The sequence below is a fragment of the Myodes glareolus genome, chromosome X (assembly GCF_982192425.1).
Source record: "Myodes glareolus chromosome X, mMyoGla1.1, whole genome shotgun sequence".
NCBI classification, from domain to species: Eukaryota; Metazoa; Chordata; class Mammalia; order Rodentia; family Cricetidae; genus Myodes; species Myodes glareolus.
Window position 1 is genome coordinate 43,826,244 of NC_142053.1, and position 15,632 is coordinate 43,841,875.

Consider the following 15,632-nt stretch of genomic DNA (forward strand, 5'->3'; position numbering starts at 1 on the left):
AAGTGGATTTATATTCATTACAAGTGTTTCAATAGCAATGGTAGGGGAATTATCTAACTAGAAGAAAATCTACCTCAATTTTAGATTTCAAGATAATAATGAATACAGTTCCCAGTTTTAGTCCCTGGCATCAATAATACACAAATTATTTATACTTAATACAGTGCTATCCACTTTGTAAAACATATTTGCATATGGCTTTGACAATGTTATCTTCATCTTACAGATAAACAAGCTTCTTGTAAATGTTGAGACATGGCTGAGTTCATGTGGCAAATTTGTTCATCCCTTCCTTCTTCGCACAAGTGCACATGAGAGCCAATGAAGTAGAAGTCATTGTCTTTGGTGATATAGCCACTGGCGAGTTAACCATGCTCTACTGGATAACTTCACACCCATTTGCACATAAGTAGCTCTAGTTAAATCTGTTTGCTTACAAAGCCAAAGAACGTCAAAACTAATAAAAAAGACATAAAAATGGGGTGAGATTGTGGTGGGAGGTGAGAGGAAGACAAGATGGGGCTGAGGGATGAATATGATCAGAACATATTATACACTTACACACATGCGCACACACGCACACACACACATATTTTTCAAAGAATAGATTAATTTTTAAAAAATATCCTTTCTTGTCATGATGGCACACAAATGTAATCCCAGCACTAGAGAGATGAGATGAGGAGGAAAGTGAGTTCAATGTCATCCTGAGTTATATTTTGAGACAGTCTCTCTCAAAACAACCTAGTAACTGTAGCTGGGGAACACGATAACCAGCAGTTTCATGGGGTTAGACCTATTGCTACAACCACTCATGTAGTTTGAAAGGATAAAATAGGCTATCATAGGGCATCAGTACTAGACTGCAAAGGATGCTATAGGCAATGAGTGGCCAGAAAGTTACAGCTGGAAATCTTTCTGCCCCTGATGTTCCATGGCTGGGTATAGGCACTTGATTTGAGGTCAATAAACCATTTAAACTAATTCCCAGTGGATTTCAGAATGAACAGTTAGTTCTAATCACCTAGAAACCTCAGACAGAACAGGCTGTCTGAGTGCTGGAAAGGAAATCAACCTCTTCCTAGACTACTACACACATGTGGTAAGTTAAAACAGGGAGTCTGGGCTTGAAAGAAACTGAGAACCATATTTTTGAAGATTCTAGCATTTTTTAATTAGTTAAAACAAAAGTGTAAATCCAGCACGGGCCATCATGCTAGAAACCGCACCACTTGAGAAACTAAAGACAGGAAGGTTTCTCACTGTGAAAGTGAAACCAGCTTAGGCTACACATTATGTCCCAGGCCAGCCTGGGCGACAGAGACTCCGTCTCAGAAAGAAAGAAAAGAAAAAGGGGAGAAAGGGAAAGAAAGTGAGAAGGAATAGAGAGGGAGAGAGATTTAAAATTACAATACCTTTAAACTATCTTAAATTGCATTTTACCCTATAGGATGCAAGGTATAACTTTTGCTAAGGTTCACAAATCTGCATTTTAACAGTTGACTCACATGATTCTGATGAACAGCAATTCTTAAGACACAAATCCCAAGTTCTACCAGGAGCAAAGGGCATCCCAAGTGAGATTGACATCCCTTGAGATGACAGAGCAAATGAATATTCTCACTTCTGTTTAGGGTGTGCATTTCACAGCAATTTTTGTAGCTTTTTTTGTCAAGGGGAAACAGAGCTTGTCGGATGTTCGAATGAAGGTAGCAATTGATAATTAGTGCAAAGGATCCCAAAATAGCCCTCTGATGAGTTGTCCCTAAGGCCAAAGATTCCTGGGAACAGCCTTTAGCTTTCAGGGTTATTATTAGCTCTGCTCTCCCTGGGTTTGGGTTGTTTTCCCCTCTGCATTATGTTAGAACTTTTCCAATTTGCTAAGCGAGATGACTGCTGGCAGGAGATCTGAGAGAGTGCTTGAGACTGTCAAGAACTCATACAGAAACTGGCCCCATAGTTTTGTTTGTAAGAAAAATAACCTTGAGATTGAGTTTATTGAGAAATGTGAAAGTGAGCAGATACATTCATTCCACCAAGCTCCATGTGCTTACACTCTGAGTGAGTAGGTAACCTCAGAGGGTATGTTCTATAGTCAGAGTATGTTGGATCCACACAGCAAAAGGAGGCAAAGCAAATAGAAACTCTGACCGGCTTTGCAGGAGATCATGATCTCAAAGACAAAGCAGGGCACACAAATGGATTATAACACATCATTAAATTATCACGGAGTTCACATGATGATAGCACAAAAGGCTTAAAAGTTTTTGGGAGGTTGGAAAGGAATGGACCACTATGTGGTTGAGTGGCTGATTTTTGAAAATGTTCCAAAGTCAGAGTTGAGTCTGAGGGAGGAAGGCAAAGAGGAGTGGACATGAACAGCAGACATATGAAATAAACAAGATGAGACCCAATATATAATTAGTCTACCCTATAAGGTTAAAGACTAGTCCTGTCCTGGACAAAGAAAAAACTCCTAGGCATATTTAGGGAGGGTTTAAATGAATGTGTCAACAATAGTCACATCTATAATAATCCTGCAGCTCAATTTATATTAAGGTTGGGAATGAAATCAGCATCTAGACAACAGATTATATTGTTCACATTGTTCACAAAATCAGTATGTAAATACTCACCTTTTTTTATTAACCAGTGGCTCATGTGATATGGTCTATTATTTACTGGTGTTTAGAATTCAGGGGCTACCCAACAACCCCAAGCATTGTGCCCGGATACTTGCTACATGCTACTTGTTCAGTACCGGAACTGAAAATTGACCAGGTGGACATGTATGAATTGGTTTACAATAAATGAATGAGAAGAAAAAAAACTAGTGCAAAGATTATTTACAATAACTTCTCTGTCACTTCCCTGCATCTTTGCTAATTCCCAACGTGAGGCTACCTGAGCGCTTAAGAGGATGGGACAATAGTGATAGGAATGGGGTTCTGTCATCTTTTCTCTAAAGTGCTCAGCTGAAATTATTAGAGGAGCAGCTGCAAGGAGGAACATCAGAAAGACCCCTAAACTCAACAGAAGTTGATTGTGACTTATAACTTGGCCCATCACATATTTGCATTCTTTGCCAAAAGCAAATATATTTCTCCCTAGACTTGTAGCAAATTACTTTTTTACATTTTCTATTTAATTTTGAGATTATAATATAATTACATCATTTATCTCTTCCCTTTTCGCCCTCTAAACCCTCCAGTGTAATCCTCCCTGCTCTTATTTCAAATTCATGACCTCTCTTTTTCATTAAGCAAATTACTTTTTAAAGGACACAGCTGCTTATATTTTTAAACATGTACCAAATCCCAGGAGGCTGAAAGTACTGGATCAGGAGTTTGAGGCCAGCCTGAGGTACAGAGAGACACTTTATTTCAAACAAACTAAACACACACACACACACACACACACACACACACACACAAATACAACACATACTCCCCCAAAAGAGCTGTACTCACATAAGAATTACAAAAGCAAGCAAACAGTAAGACAGATGATTTCCAAATATCAGAGTGTCTAGCCAAATTATATCAAAAAGTAACTGAATATGCACAGGAATCATAGCGTCATTCTTCCTTGTGCTCACATGTGATATATATATATATATATATATATATATATATATATATATATATGTTCATGGGTATGTGCACATGAGCATGCAAAAGTACACAAGCACATGTGGAGACCAGAGGTTGCTGTCACCTGTAGTCCTTGATTATTCTCCATCTATTTTTTTGAGACAAGGTCACTCACTCAGCCAGACTCATTAAGTCTGCCAGACTGGCCAACCATTGAACTCCAGAGTCTGCCTGTCGCCACACATCCAGCACTAGGATTACAGGCCAGAATCATACAATTTTATGTAGGTCCTGGAATCCAAACATGGGTCCTCATGCTTGCACAGCAGGTACATTACCCACTGACCCTTCTTCACTACTCCTCATATTCTCCCCATTTTGAAGATGTCCAGGAATCGAATTTTGCATTTGGAAATACAATTCAGTTCATTTGAAGAAACACATATTGAATGCCTTCTTCATTTAAAGAACCATGTCAGATACACAAATGTATTTCCAAGATTGGCAGGATCTCTTCTCTAGGATGTCAACATGTGCAGTGATAACTCAAGGTTTGTTCTGGTATTTTATGCTCAGAACTAACACATGACACAGCTCTTCCTTCATACCAATAAGGTAGTCAGTAGCTTATGGACTTTACATTGACTTCAACAACATTTTAGCTTAGTACCTCTTTCCTACAATTTTAATGGCTGAGAAGTTTATTGGTCTGAAAGCACACAGCTAGCAAGTGGCAGAGCTTTCTTCCTAACCGTGGTTCAATCCTCAAACTCTTGCTCGCTTCACAATAACAGGGTTCTGCTCGTCATGCTGCTACCTCCTGTAGCATGATTAATAAAAACTCAGAGACAGAAACTGGGGTTCAACCTGAAGGTCAGAAAAACAAAACAGCCAGCCACTGGCTCTTACCTCTACTTCAGTTCGAAATGGTGACCCCGCCTCCAGGAATCTCAGAATGAGACTGTGTTTGTAAGCTATCTTGTCCCATTTTATATTCCTCTCTAGGGCTGTGATTAAAGACGTGCACCACCGGGATTAAAGGCATGCACCGCCTAGTTTCTATGACAAACTAGTGTGGCTACTGGGATTAAAGGTGTGTGTCACCACTGCCTGGTCTGTAAGGCTGACCAGTGGGGCTGTTTTACTCTTGATCCTCAGGCAAGCTTTATTAAAATACAAATGAAATATCACTACAATTTCCTATCTGTCTTTGCATCCGAAAGTACCCACACCAACACAGCCTACTATAGCCAAATTTCATCACAGCCGTGCTGTGTGTGCACACAAAGGTGTGCAGATGTACATGCACAGTCAATTCAAGCTCTCTCAGTTCAAGCTCTCACGAAGGGCACTTGTCTGTGCATTTTATTTTGTTTTTCACTTTTCTATCAGTTTAGAGAGAATCAGGCTTTCTGATAGCATTGTCAACAAAAGTCGCTTTTGTTGTTTCTCTCCCTCCTTGTTCTGTCCATCTCCCACGCAGCACTGAGCACTTCAATTCCAGTAGCTTCCTTTCGACTTTTACGTCACATGTGACCTCTACCATTCTTAGCCTCTTTTGTCTTCCTTTCAAGGACTTTCAACTAGTTTTATAGTCGATAACTTACTCTCGCAGCCCCTTATTTATATATTTAAACCACTGTAAGTTAGGATCCACATATGAGAGAGCATAAGGTTTTTTTTTTTTAATTTTATCTTTCGGAGACTTGGTCACCTCAGTTTTAAGATTATACTGCCAAGAACAATCCATTTTTCTGAAAATTGAATGATTTCAGTATTTTTTCTTTTACAGCTGAAGAGCCCTCACACTTTCGTTTCACTGATGAATCTGAAGAAACAAAATTACATATCTCCCTTAAATTTGGGGGTTGAGATCTAAGATTTATATAAGTTTAAACAGTAATATGGGACATAAATTATGGAATATGGTAGACTCACATTTAAAATTGTGAGTCTAATTGAAAATAACTTTTCAATTCCTCATTTGAGTATTTCTAATGGAATCAGAATGCCATAGTTACTTGTTACGCACAACCAACCACATGTTTAAAAATAAATGGTTTAACTCCTTCTGAAAGGCAAAAAGTTTCCATTACCCTTCTCCTTGAATTTTTATTCGCATTACACATAACCACATTTATTACATTTAGAGGATCTTCTTTTTGATTACCTTGTCATTTGTTATGACAAACTATAAACTAAAATTTAAGTTTTACTCTCAGTAATCATAAGATAATGATAAAATTATTCTTTGAATTTAGCTATCATTCAAGTAATATGAAACTGTTCAAAGAAACACAACTACTATACCAATTTTGATAGTCACCAGACATAATTTATTTTTATTGAAAATGTATTTCTTAAAGATATGAATGGGGTTTTTACTCCAACTAGTTATTATATTCATTGATGAATACAGAATAATATTCAAAAAGAAGAGTCAGCATCAATTATATTTTATAAGAAATAGTTTTATCTGTAAGATAGTTTTATTATGCTATTGTCAGTTCATTCAGAGTTATATCAAATTGTCATATAATAAATTTTTCATAAAATAATATTATTAACAGTCTGTCATCTGACAACTTGACTGGGTTTACTACAAACGTAAATGAATTAGAAAGCATGCACTTGTTTTACTACGATAGCTCTGTAGTACAGCTTGCGATCAGGCACTGGTGACAGCTCGGGAAGTTCTTTATTGGACAGGAGGCTTTTAGCTATCCTGGGTTTTTTGTTTTTCCATAAGAAGTTGAGTATTGTTGTTTCAAGGTATGTAAAGAATTGTGTGGGAATTTTGATGGGGATTTCATTGAATCTGTAGATTGCTTTAAGTAAGACAGTCATTTTTATTGCTAATTCTACTAATCCATAAGCATGGAAGCTCTTCCCATCTTCTTATTGGGATGGGGTGGAGGGAGGGGACACTGTGGCTGAAATGTAACATATGAGAGAATAATTTAAAAAGATTTAGAAACCATCTGACTTAGAAAAGATTTGCTGAGGCCAAGGAGGATGACTCAGTGGGAAAAGTTCTTGCCATGCAGGCATGAGAACCTGGCTTTAATCACGATGGTGTGGACTCAAGATCATGAGAACAAAAGAAGAGGAACTCTGGGGCTTTCTGTCCAGCCAACATAGCCAATTAAGCCAGCTCCAGGGCCCAGAGAGATTTTATCTTTAAAAAATGTGATTGAGGAAGACACCAAACATCAACGTCTACTTTGCACATGCATGCACAGATGTGCATGTGAAACACACTGACAGAGAAAATGAAAAAGGTTTGTTATCTAGTATCACAGTCATTTGGTTTCTCACTTTATGGAAATGATCCTGTGTTTGGTAGTGTCAGAAGTGAACTCCCTGACTATTATCTCCTTAAGCAATTTTCTTTCCTTGAGAATGGACTGGACCTAAGGAACCACTTTTGAGATGAACAATATGGTGACTACAAGTAAGAGAAGGAGATTGGATGCTTGAAGTCATGGAGAGTACATCTTCAATGTTCTCTCTTAAATGTATGAAGCAAGAGATGTATTGATTAGATTAACTCATTTAACAATGCATATGTATATCAAATATTCTGCACACCATAAAATCATGCAATATTTAATTGTCAATTATACCTTCCAAAATCTGGGTATAATTGAGGAAAAAAAGAATTTGCAAGATTAGGCTACGATCATATTGGCTTTTTTCTTCTCTCACTGGTTAAAGGCATTTAAAATGCTATGAGCTGCCCTAGAACATGTGACAGGGAACAGAAAATTGTACAGTCAACACCAATAAGCAACTAAGTCCTTAAGTCCAATAGACAATTAAATACTGAACCCTGACAACAACTATGCAAGTGAGCAATATGACCTATCAACTATCACTTTCCGAACGTAAAATCAAGGTGTTCTCAACCTCAAAGACAGACATCACTTCAAAGTAAAGGCTTGGGAAAAAATTTCCAATCAAATGGACCTAAGAAACAAGCTGGTATAGATATCCTGATAGCTAACAAAGTAGACTTCAAACTAAAATCAATCAAAAGAGATTAAAAAAAGACATTTCATGTTAGTAACAGGAAAAATCCATCAAGAGGAAATCTCAATACTGAACATCTATGCCCCAAATACAAGGGCACCCTCGTATGTAAAAGAAACACTTCTAAAGCTTAAATCATACATTAAACCCCACACACTAATAGTAAGAGACTTCAATACTCCACTCTTGCCCCTGAACAGATTAGTCAGACAAAAAAATTAACATAGAAATAAGGGAACTAACAGTCGTTATTACTCAAATGGACCTAACAGACATCTATAGAATATTCCATCCAAACATAAAAGAATATACTTTCTTCTGAGCACCTCATGGAACCTTCTCAAAAATTGACCACATAGTCGGTAACAAAACAAACCTCAACAGATACAAAAAAGTGGAATAACCCCATGTATCTTATCAGATTACCATGGTTTTAAACTAGAATTCAACAGCAACACTAATTTCAGAAAGCCCACAAACACATGGAAATTAAACAACGCTCACCTGAATCATCAATAGGTCAAGGAAGAAATAAAGGGAGAAACTAAAGACTTCCTAAAATGCAATGAAAATGACCACACAACATACCCAAATTCATGGGACACAATGAAAGCAATGTTAAGAGGAAAATTCATAGCAATAAATGCCTACATAAAGAAGCTGTAAAAATCCCACACTGGTGAATTAACAGAACATTTGAAAACTTTAGAACAAAAAGAAGCAAACTCACCCAAGAGAACTAGAGGATAGGAAATAATCAAATTAAGAGCTGAATTCAACAAAATAGAAACAAAGAAAACAATACAAAGAAACAATGAGACAAAGAGTTGGTTCTTCCAGGAAATCAACAAAATAGACAAACCTGTATCCAAACTAAGCAAAAGGCAGAAAGAATATCCAAATTAACAAAATCAGAAATGAAAAGGAGGACATAACAACAGACACGGAGGAAATACAGAGAATCATCGGGTCATATTTTGAAAACCTGTACTCCACAAAATTGGAAAACTTAAAGGAAATGGACAACTTTCTGGATAAATATCACTTACCAAAATTAAATCAAGACCAGATAAGCAAATAAAACAGACCTATAACTGCTAAAGAAATAGAAATATTCATCAAAAGTCTCTCAACCCAAATAAGCCCAGGACCAGAAGGTTTCAGCTCAGAATTCTACAAGATTTTCAAAGAAGAACTAATACTAATACTCCTCAAATTATTCCACACAATAGACACAGAAGGGACATCGCCAAACTCCTTTTATGAGGCTACAATTACCCTGATGCCCAAACCACATAAAGACATTACAAAGAAAGAAAATTACAGTCCAAAGTCACTCATGAACATTGATGCAAAAATACTCAATAAAATACTGGCAAATCAAATAGAAGAACACATCAGAACCATCATCCACCATAATCAAGTCAGCTTTATCCAGAGAGGCAGGGATGGCTCAACATACAAAAATCTGTCAATTTAATTCACTATATAAACAACTTGAAAAATAAAAACCACATGATTTTCCCATTGGATGCTGAAAAGGCTTTTAACAAAATACAACACCCCTTCATGCAAAGGTTTTGGAGAGAGCAGGGATACAAAGAACATACCTAAACATAATAAAAGCAATATACAGTAAGCCAACAGCCAACTGGAGAGAAACTCCCAGCGATCCTGTTGGAATCAGGAACAAGACAAGATTGTCCACTCTTTCTATATCTGTTCAATATAGTTCTTGAGGTAATAGCTAGAGCAATAAGACACCAAAAGGAGATCAGGGAGATACAAATCAGAAAAGAAGAAGTCAAACTCTGACAATCTGCTGATGAGATGATAGTTTATATAAGCAACCCTAAAAATTCTACCAAGGAACGTCTGTAACTCATAAACACTTTCAGTAATGTAGCAGGATCCAAGATTAACTATTAAAAATTAGTAGCCCCTCTGTACACAGATAATAAATGGGCTGAGAAAGAAATCAAAGAAACATCACCCTTCACAATAGCCACAAATAGCATAAAATATCTCAGAGTAACTCTAACCAAAAAAGTGTAAGACTTGTATAACAAGAACTTTAAATCTTTGAGGAAAGAAATTGAAGAAGACACCAGAAAGTGGAAAGATATCCCATGCTCTTGGGTAGACAGAATTAACAAAGTAAAAATAGCAAAAGCAATCTACAGATTCAATGCAATTTCCAGCAAAATTCTTCACTGACCTCGAAAGAACAGTACTCAACTTCATATGGAAGAACAAAAAAACCCAGGATGGCCAAAACAACTCTGTACAATAAAAGAATTTCTGGAGGCATCACAATCCCTGACTTTAAACCCTACTACAGAGCTACAGTACTGAAAACAGCCTGGTACTGGCATAAAAACAGATAGGAGGACCAATGGAACCGAATAGAAGACCCAGATATTAATCCACACACCTTCGAACACCTGATATTTGACAAAGAAGCAAAAAATAGAAAATGAGAAAAGAGAGCATATTTAACAAGTGGTACTGGCATAACTGGATATTAACACGTAGAAGAATGAAAATAGAGCCATATCTATCACCACACACAAAACTCAAGTCCAAATGGATCAAAGACATCAACATAAAGTCAGCCACACTGAACCTCACAGACGAGAAAGTGGGAAGTACACTTGAATGCACTGGCACAGAAGACCACTTACTAAATATAACCACAGTAGCACAGACACTAAGAGAACCAATTAATAAAACTGAAAAGCTTCTGTAAAGCAAAGGATATGGTCAAAGCAACAACCTACAGAATAGGAAAAGATCTTCATCAGCCCCACATCAGACAGAGGTCTGATCTCCAAAATATACAAAGAACTCAAGAAATTGATCATCAAAAGAACAAGTAATCCAATAAAAAAAATGGAGTACAGACCTAAACAGAGAACTCTCAACAGAGGAATCTAAAATGGCTGAAAGATGCTTAAGGAAATGTTCAACATCCTTAGTCATCAGAAAAATGCAAATCAAAACAACTCTGAGATTCCATCTTACACCTGTAAGAATGATCAAGATCAAAAACACGAAGACAAGTTATGCTGGAGAGGTTGTGGGGAAAAGGGAACACTTCTGCATTGCTGGTGGGAGTGCAAGCTGGTACAGCCCCTTTGGATGTCAGTGTGGCGATTTCTCAGAAAATTAGGAAACAACCTTCCTCAAGACCCAGTAATACCACTTTTGCATATATATCCAAAGGATGCTCAATCATGCCACAATGACATGTGCTCAACTATGTTCATAGCAGCATTGCTTGTCATAGCCAGAACCTGGAAACAACCTAAATGCCCCTCTACTGAAGAATGGATAGGAAAATGTGGAACATTTACACAACTGAGTATTACACAGCAGAAAAAAAAAATAACAACATCTTGAAATTTTCAGGCAAATGGATGGAGCTAGAAAACAAATTTTGAGTGAGGTAACCCAGAAAGACAATTATCATATTATTCACTCATAAGTGGGTTTTAAACATAAAGCACAGAAAACCAGCCTACAAATCACAATCCCAGAGAACCTAGACAACAATGAGGACCCTAAGAGAGACATACATGGATCTAATCTACATGGGAAGTAGAAAAAGACAAGATCTCCTGAGTAATTTGGGAGCATGGGGACCCTGGGGGAGGATTGGAGGGGAGGGGAGAGGCAGGGAGGAGAGCAAAAAAGATTGTAGAGCTCAATAAAAAGCAACTTAAAATGTGGCAGAGAGGCTATGTAAAATGAAATAGTCATCTGGCTTGAAGCAAAATAAATAAAATAAAATAAGGGTGTTGACTAAAGGCTCAGAAAAATCCATGTCCATGTCTCTTTTTAAGCTTCTCGAAACTTCTTGAATTCTTTGGTTAACACCATTCTTTCTACTTTAAGGACAAGAATAGCTAGCTGAGTCTCTCTTATCTTACCAATTTGTCATTCCCTCTCTGTCTCCTTTCACTAAAAAGCAAATTTATGATTATACTTAACCCACCTAGATAATCTAGGAAAAAAGATTTCTTCAAGGGATATCTAAGTAGCAGCCTTAATTTCATAGGCAATTTTAATTTTCTGTTTTCTTGTGCTATATAGCATAGTCAGTTTACAATCATTAGATTGGGGGCATCTTAAATGTTCTCACCACATTTGTTGACTATGTGAAGTGATTGATATGCTAATTAGTTTTATAAAATCATATCACAATGCATACATATATCAAAACATCATGGTTTAGTCCAGGAAAATATGGAACTTCTATTTGTTAATTAAACATTTGTAAAGCTTATTTTAAGCTGAGTGTGGAGGTACTTATCTTTAATCCCAGTATAAAGGGACATAGGCAGGAATATCTCTACGAATTCAAGGATAGCCTGGTTTACATAAAGAGTTCCAGGGCAGACAGGACTATTTAGTGAGTGTAGTTGTTTTTTTTTTCTTTTTCTACTCTTTACTATTGGGGGGGTCCACCACCCAGCTCCCAAATAATCACATGGAGACTTATTCTTTGTTATGAATCCCTGGCCTTAGCTTGGCTTGTTTCTAGCCAGTTTTTCTTACATTATCCCTTCTACTTCTTGCCTTTTGGCTTTTATCTTTCTCTACTCCATATGCCTTTCTTACTTCTTACTCCGTGACTTACTGTGTATCTGGGTGACTGGTCCCCCAATGTCCTCTTCTCCTTCTCCTTTTCTTGATCCTCCATCTCTTCCCAGATATCTTCTCCAATATATTCTCTCTGCCTTCCAGCCCCACCTACCTTTTCTCCTACCTAGATATTGACTATTTAGCTCCTTATAGTCCAATCAGCTGTTTTAGACAGGCAAAGTAACACAGCTTCATTGAGTTAAACAAATGCAACATAAAGAATGCATCACATCTTTGCATCATTAAACATATGTTCCACAGCAGAAATAAATGTAACACATCTTTAACTAATACGCCACAAGTGAGTCCCTATCTCAGAAAAATACTTTAGAGAATCCATTACTTCATATACCAGATGAACCATGTTTTGCCTTGTTGTGTTTTGGTGGAAATGCTGGAATGCAAAGCCTTTAGAAGTTAAGTATGTGTGCTATTACATATATCCCAACCCCTACAATAGGAACTCTTTATCTAACATTATTTTAAGATCAAAGTTAATGGGTATGAATGCTCAATTATAAACTACCATGGTCCTTGAAATAAATAAAGATTTACATATTGTATAAATGGAAAGGCCTTAAAATGTGTTTTAAAAATTCCAAAGTTGCAAATATCATGACATTTTGTTCAAAAACGCTGTGGCACATATTCTATGACCATAACACAGCTGAGAAGTTTAATGTTGGTAGTTACTAACTTAGAGTTCCTCTTTGTCAGAGTTCCCTTTCTATCTCAAGCATGTCCTTTACAGATAATCGAGGATCCTTTATTCTATTTGACCATCATATCATTTCAGCTTATTTTAAACTCAAAGTCATGCTGCCTTTTGCTGATAATAGCACAGATCATCCCCTAGCTTTGAAAGCAAGAAGTCCACCGTATATGTAAAATAACACCCTGAAATCTGCACAAGTCAGTGGAATAGGTCTGGAATTCCTCTTCAGATAGCCCATTAGATCTGCCCAGCAGCTCCTTGAAAAATATCTATTTATAGAGATTCTGGTCTTTTTGTGTTCACTTATTCATTTATTTAAGGGTGTGGGGTATGTGTGCACATGTGCACACACATGTGCAAGAGCACATGCACACATTTCACAACATGCATACAACTGTCAACTTGAGGCTGGTTCTAAAATGCAATGACAGAGAATTTGGTTTGGGAAAAAGTGACATACAGATACCTTGCTGTCCTAAAGAATTTTAGAAGACCCTTCAGTTGGAGATGGAAAAATTTTTTTTCCCATTTGCTAATGACTTTAGTTGGTGAACAATAAAAATATCCAGTTCTCTCATGAACCTCCCAATAATATAAACTAAAAAAGCTTCCTTAACCCCATCTTTACCTCTTGAAAATAACCATGATTTGTAGTTTGGTATATACACACCTGCCTAGAACATGTAAATATGTAATTTTTCAGTTGAATTAAGCGAGATCTTTGCTCACAATATATATTATTTTACACTCAGGATCTTCAACGGATGCATATATTCATATATATTCTATACATAAAGTACAACCTATATTTTAAAATTAGATTGTAAGTAACTTTGTTGTTGAAATATAATTTATTTAAATAGCCTTCTACTATTGAATATTTAGGTTGTTTACAGTCATTTTTTATTACTATACTACACTACACTATACTATAGTATACTATATTATACTGAAGAACACTGTGTATAATCTTTCTGCAATCTCTTCCATCTATGCCATTCTTCATTCTTCTACCTTCTTGTTTTTTGATTTTTCACTTCTAGTAATTGAACCTAGGGTTTCATACACACTAAACAAATGCTCTACCACGGAGTCATACCCCTACCACCTTTTCTTGTATTTTAAGGTAGGATACAGCTCAGGCCAATCTCAAACTCATGATCCTCCTGCCTCAATTCCCTGAGTAGATGGGTTTAGAGGCATGTACTACCAAACCCAGCAATATTTATTTCTCAAAGTGGATTGCCAGATCAATGTGATTTGCACTTACAGGGTATATGTGATTCAAGCTTATATAGCTACATCTGGGCTGTCCTCTACAGAAGCAACTACAGGGGCTAAAATTAGACATGTATGTATTTTCCAGTTTCCTGTCTCTCCCAACTTGCATTTGTGTCTTTCATAGGATCATGCTGACATTGAGTGGAAGTTTGCAAGAACGAAGCTCTGGATGAGTTACTTTGATGAAGGTGGTACCTTGCCACCTCCTTTCAACATTATCCCCAGTCCCAAATCATTTCTCTATCTTGGCAACTGGTTCAATAACACCTTCTGTCCGAAAAGAGACCCTGATGGAAGACGAAGGAGACACAACTTGCGAAGCTTCACAGTAAGAAAAAAAAAATCTGTCTCTTTTTACAAGAGATTGTTTTCTTCCTTTCTCTTCTTTATGACAGTTCCTACCGTAAATGTTATAAAATAACTCCAACTAAAGTTCTTGCTATCTCTCAGACAGAAGCTATTGTGTCATTCTACAATCCTAATATTTACTAACTCCTTGGGGTGGGTAAATGGGTAAGTGCTAGCCAACTGATGGAAACCTCTCTGTCCATTTTGAATTACAGGAACGCCATGCTGATAGTCTGATCCAAAATCAACATTATCAGGTACTGCTTACCCATGGGGGCTAAACACAATAGTTCTTGATCAGTTCTGTGGGGCAGAGAAGCAAACTCTATTCTAGCTATGTCTAGATTTAACTTGGGTAGGAGCCCTGGAAAGACTCTAATTCACTCAAGACTGAAGTAATTCATCAGGTCGGAGTCAACTGCCTGATAACTCTGTTGGTATCCCTTTAACACTACCTCGTATGGACGTGAGTCAGCCATACCTTAGAAAGCTCTCTTCCTTGAGATTAAGCAGCAGATGAGTAGTTGCTCGGTCAATGAGTAAATGAGTCCCTGTTGTACACAACGCACTAAGACACACATTAAAGAAATTATAGTGGAAAAGCAAGGCAACTTAGAAGCCTATCATCTTTCAGGGATGGAAGATATTACTTCATTAAAGCTAATAAAATGAACTGACTAGATGGATAAAACTTACTGCGAACAAAAAGCACATACAGCAATGGGAATACACAATAAGTAGCAAATACAGAATAGGAGGAAATTATGAGCAACTTCAGTGAAGTAAAATCTTTGATCAGGTCACAGATCTTTCTAAATTATAAACATGACTTTAATCAAAGGAGCAGATATGTGCTTCTGATGGGACCAAGCAGAAGGCAACTAAGCACACCGATACGTGAGATATTTATGGAATGTAATCTTTGAAATTCACAGATAAGAGCCTATATTTAACATCCTAGATCAAAATAAATGCAAAGTAGGGGACATATCTCAGGTGGCAGAATGATTGCCTAC

At 37.0% G+C, this 15,632-nt stretch overlaps 1 protein-coding gene across 1 annotated transcript in view; it reads left to right on the forward strand.

Moving 5' to 3' along the window:
• The window catches only part of Trpc5 (transient receptor potential cation channel subfamily C member 5), a 277,718-nt gene that overhangs the window by 250,158 nt on the left and 11,928 nt on the right, over nt 1–15,632 (forward strand). The window contains exons 8-9 of the mRNA XM_048441898.3: nt 14,393–14,596; nt 14,832–14,873. Coding sequence (XP_048297855.1) covers nt 14,393–14,596; nt 14,832–14,873 — 246 coding nt within the window. The remainder of the gene's footprint in view (nt 1–14,392; nt 14,597–14,831; nt 14,874–15,632) is intronic.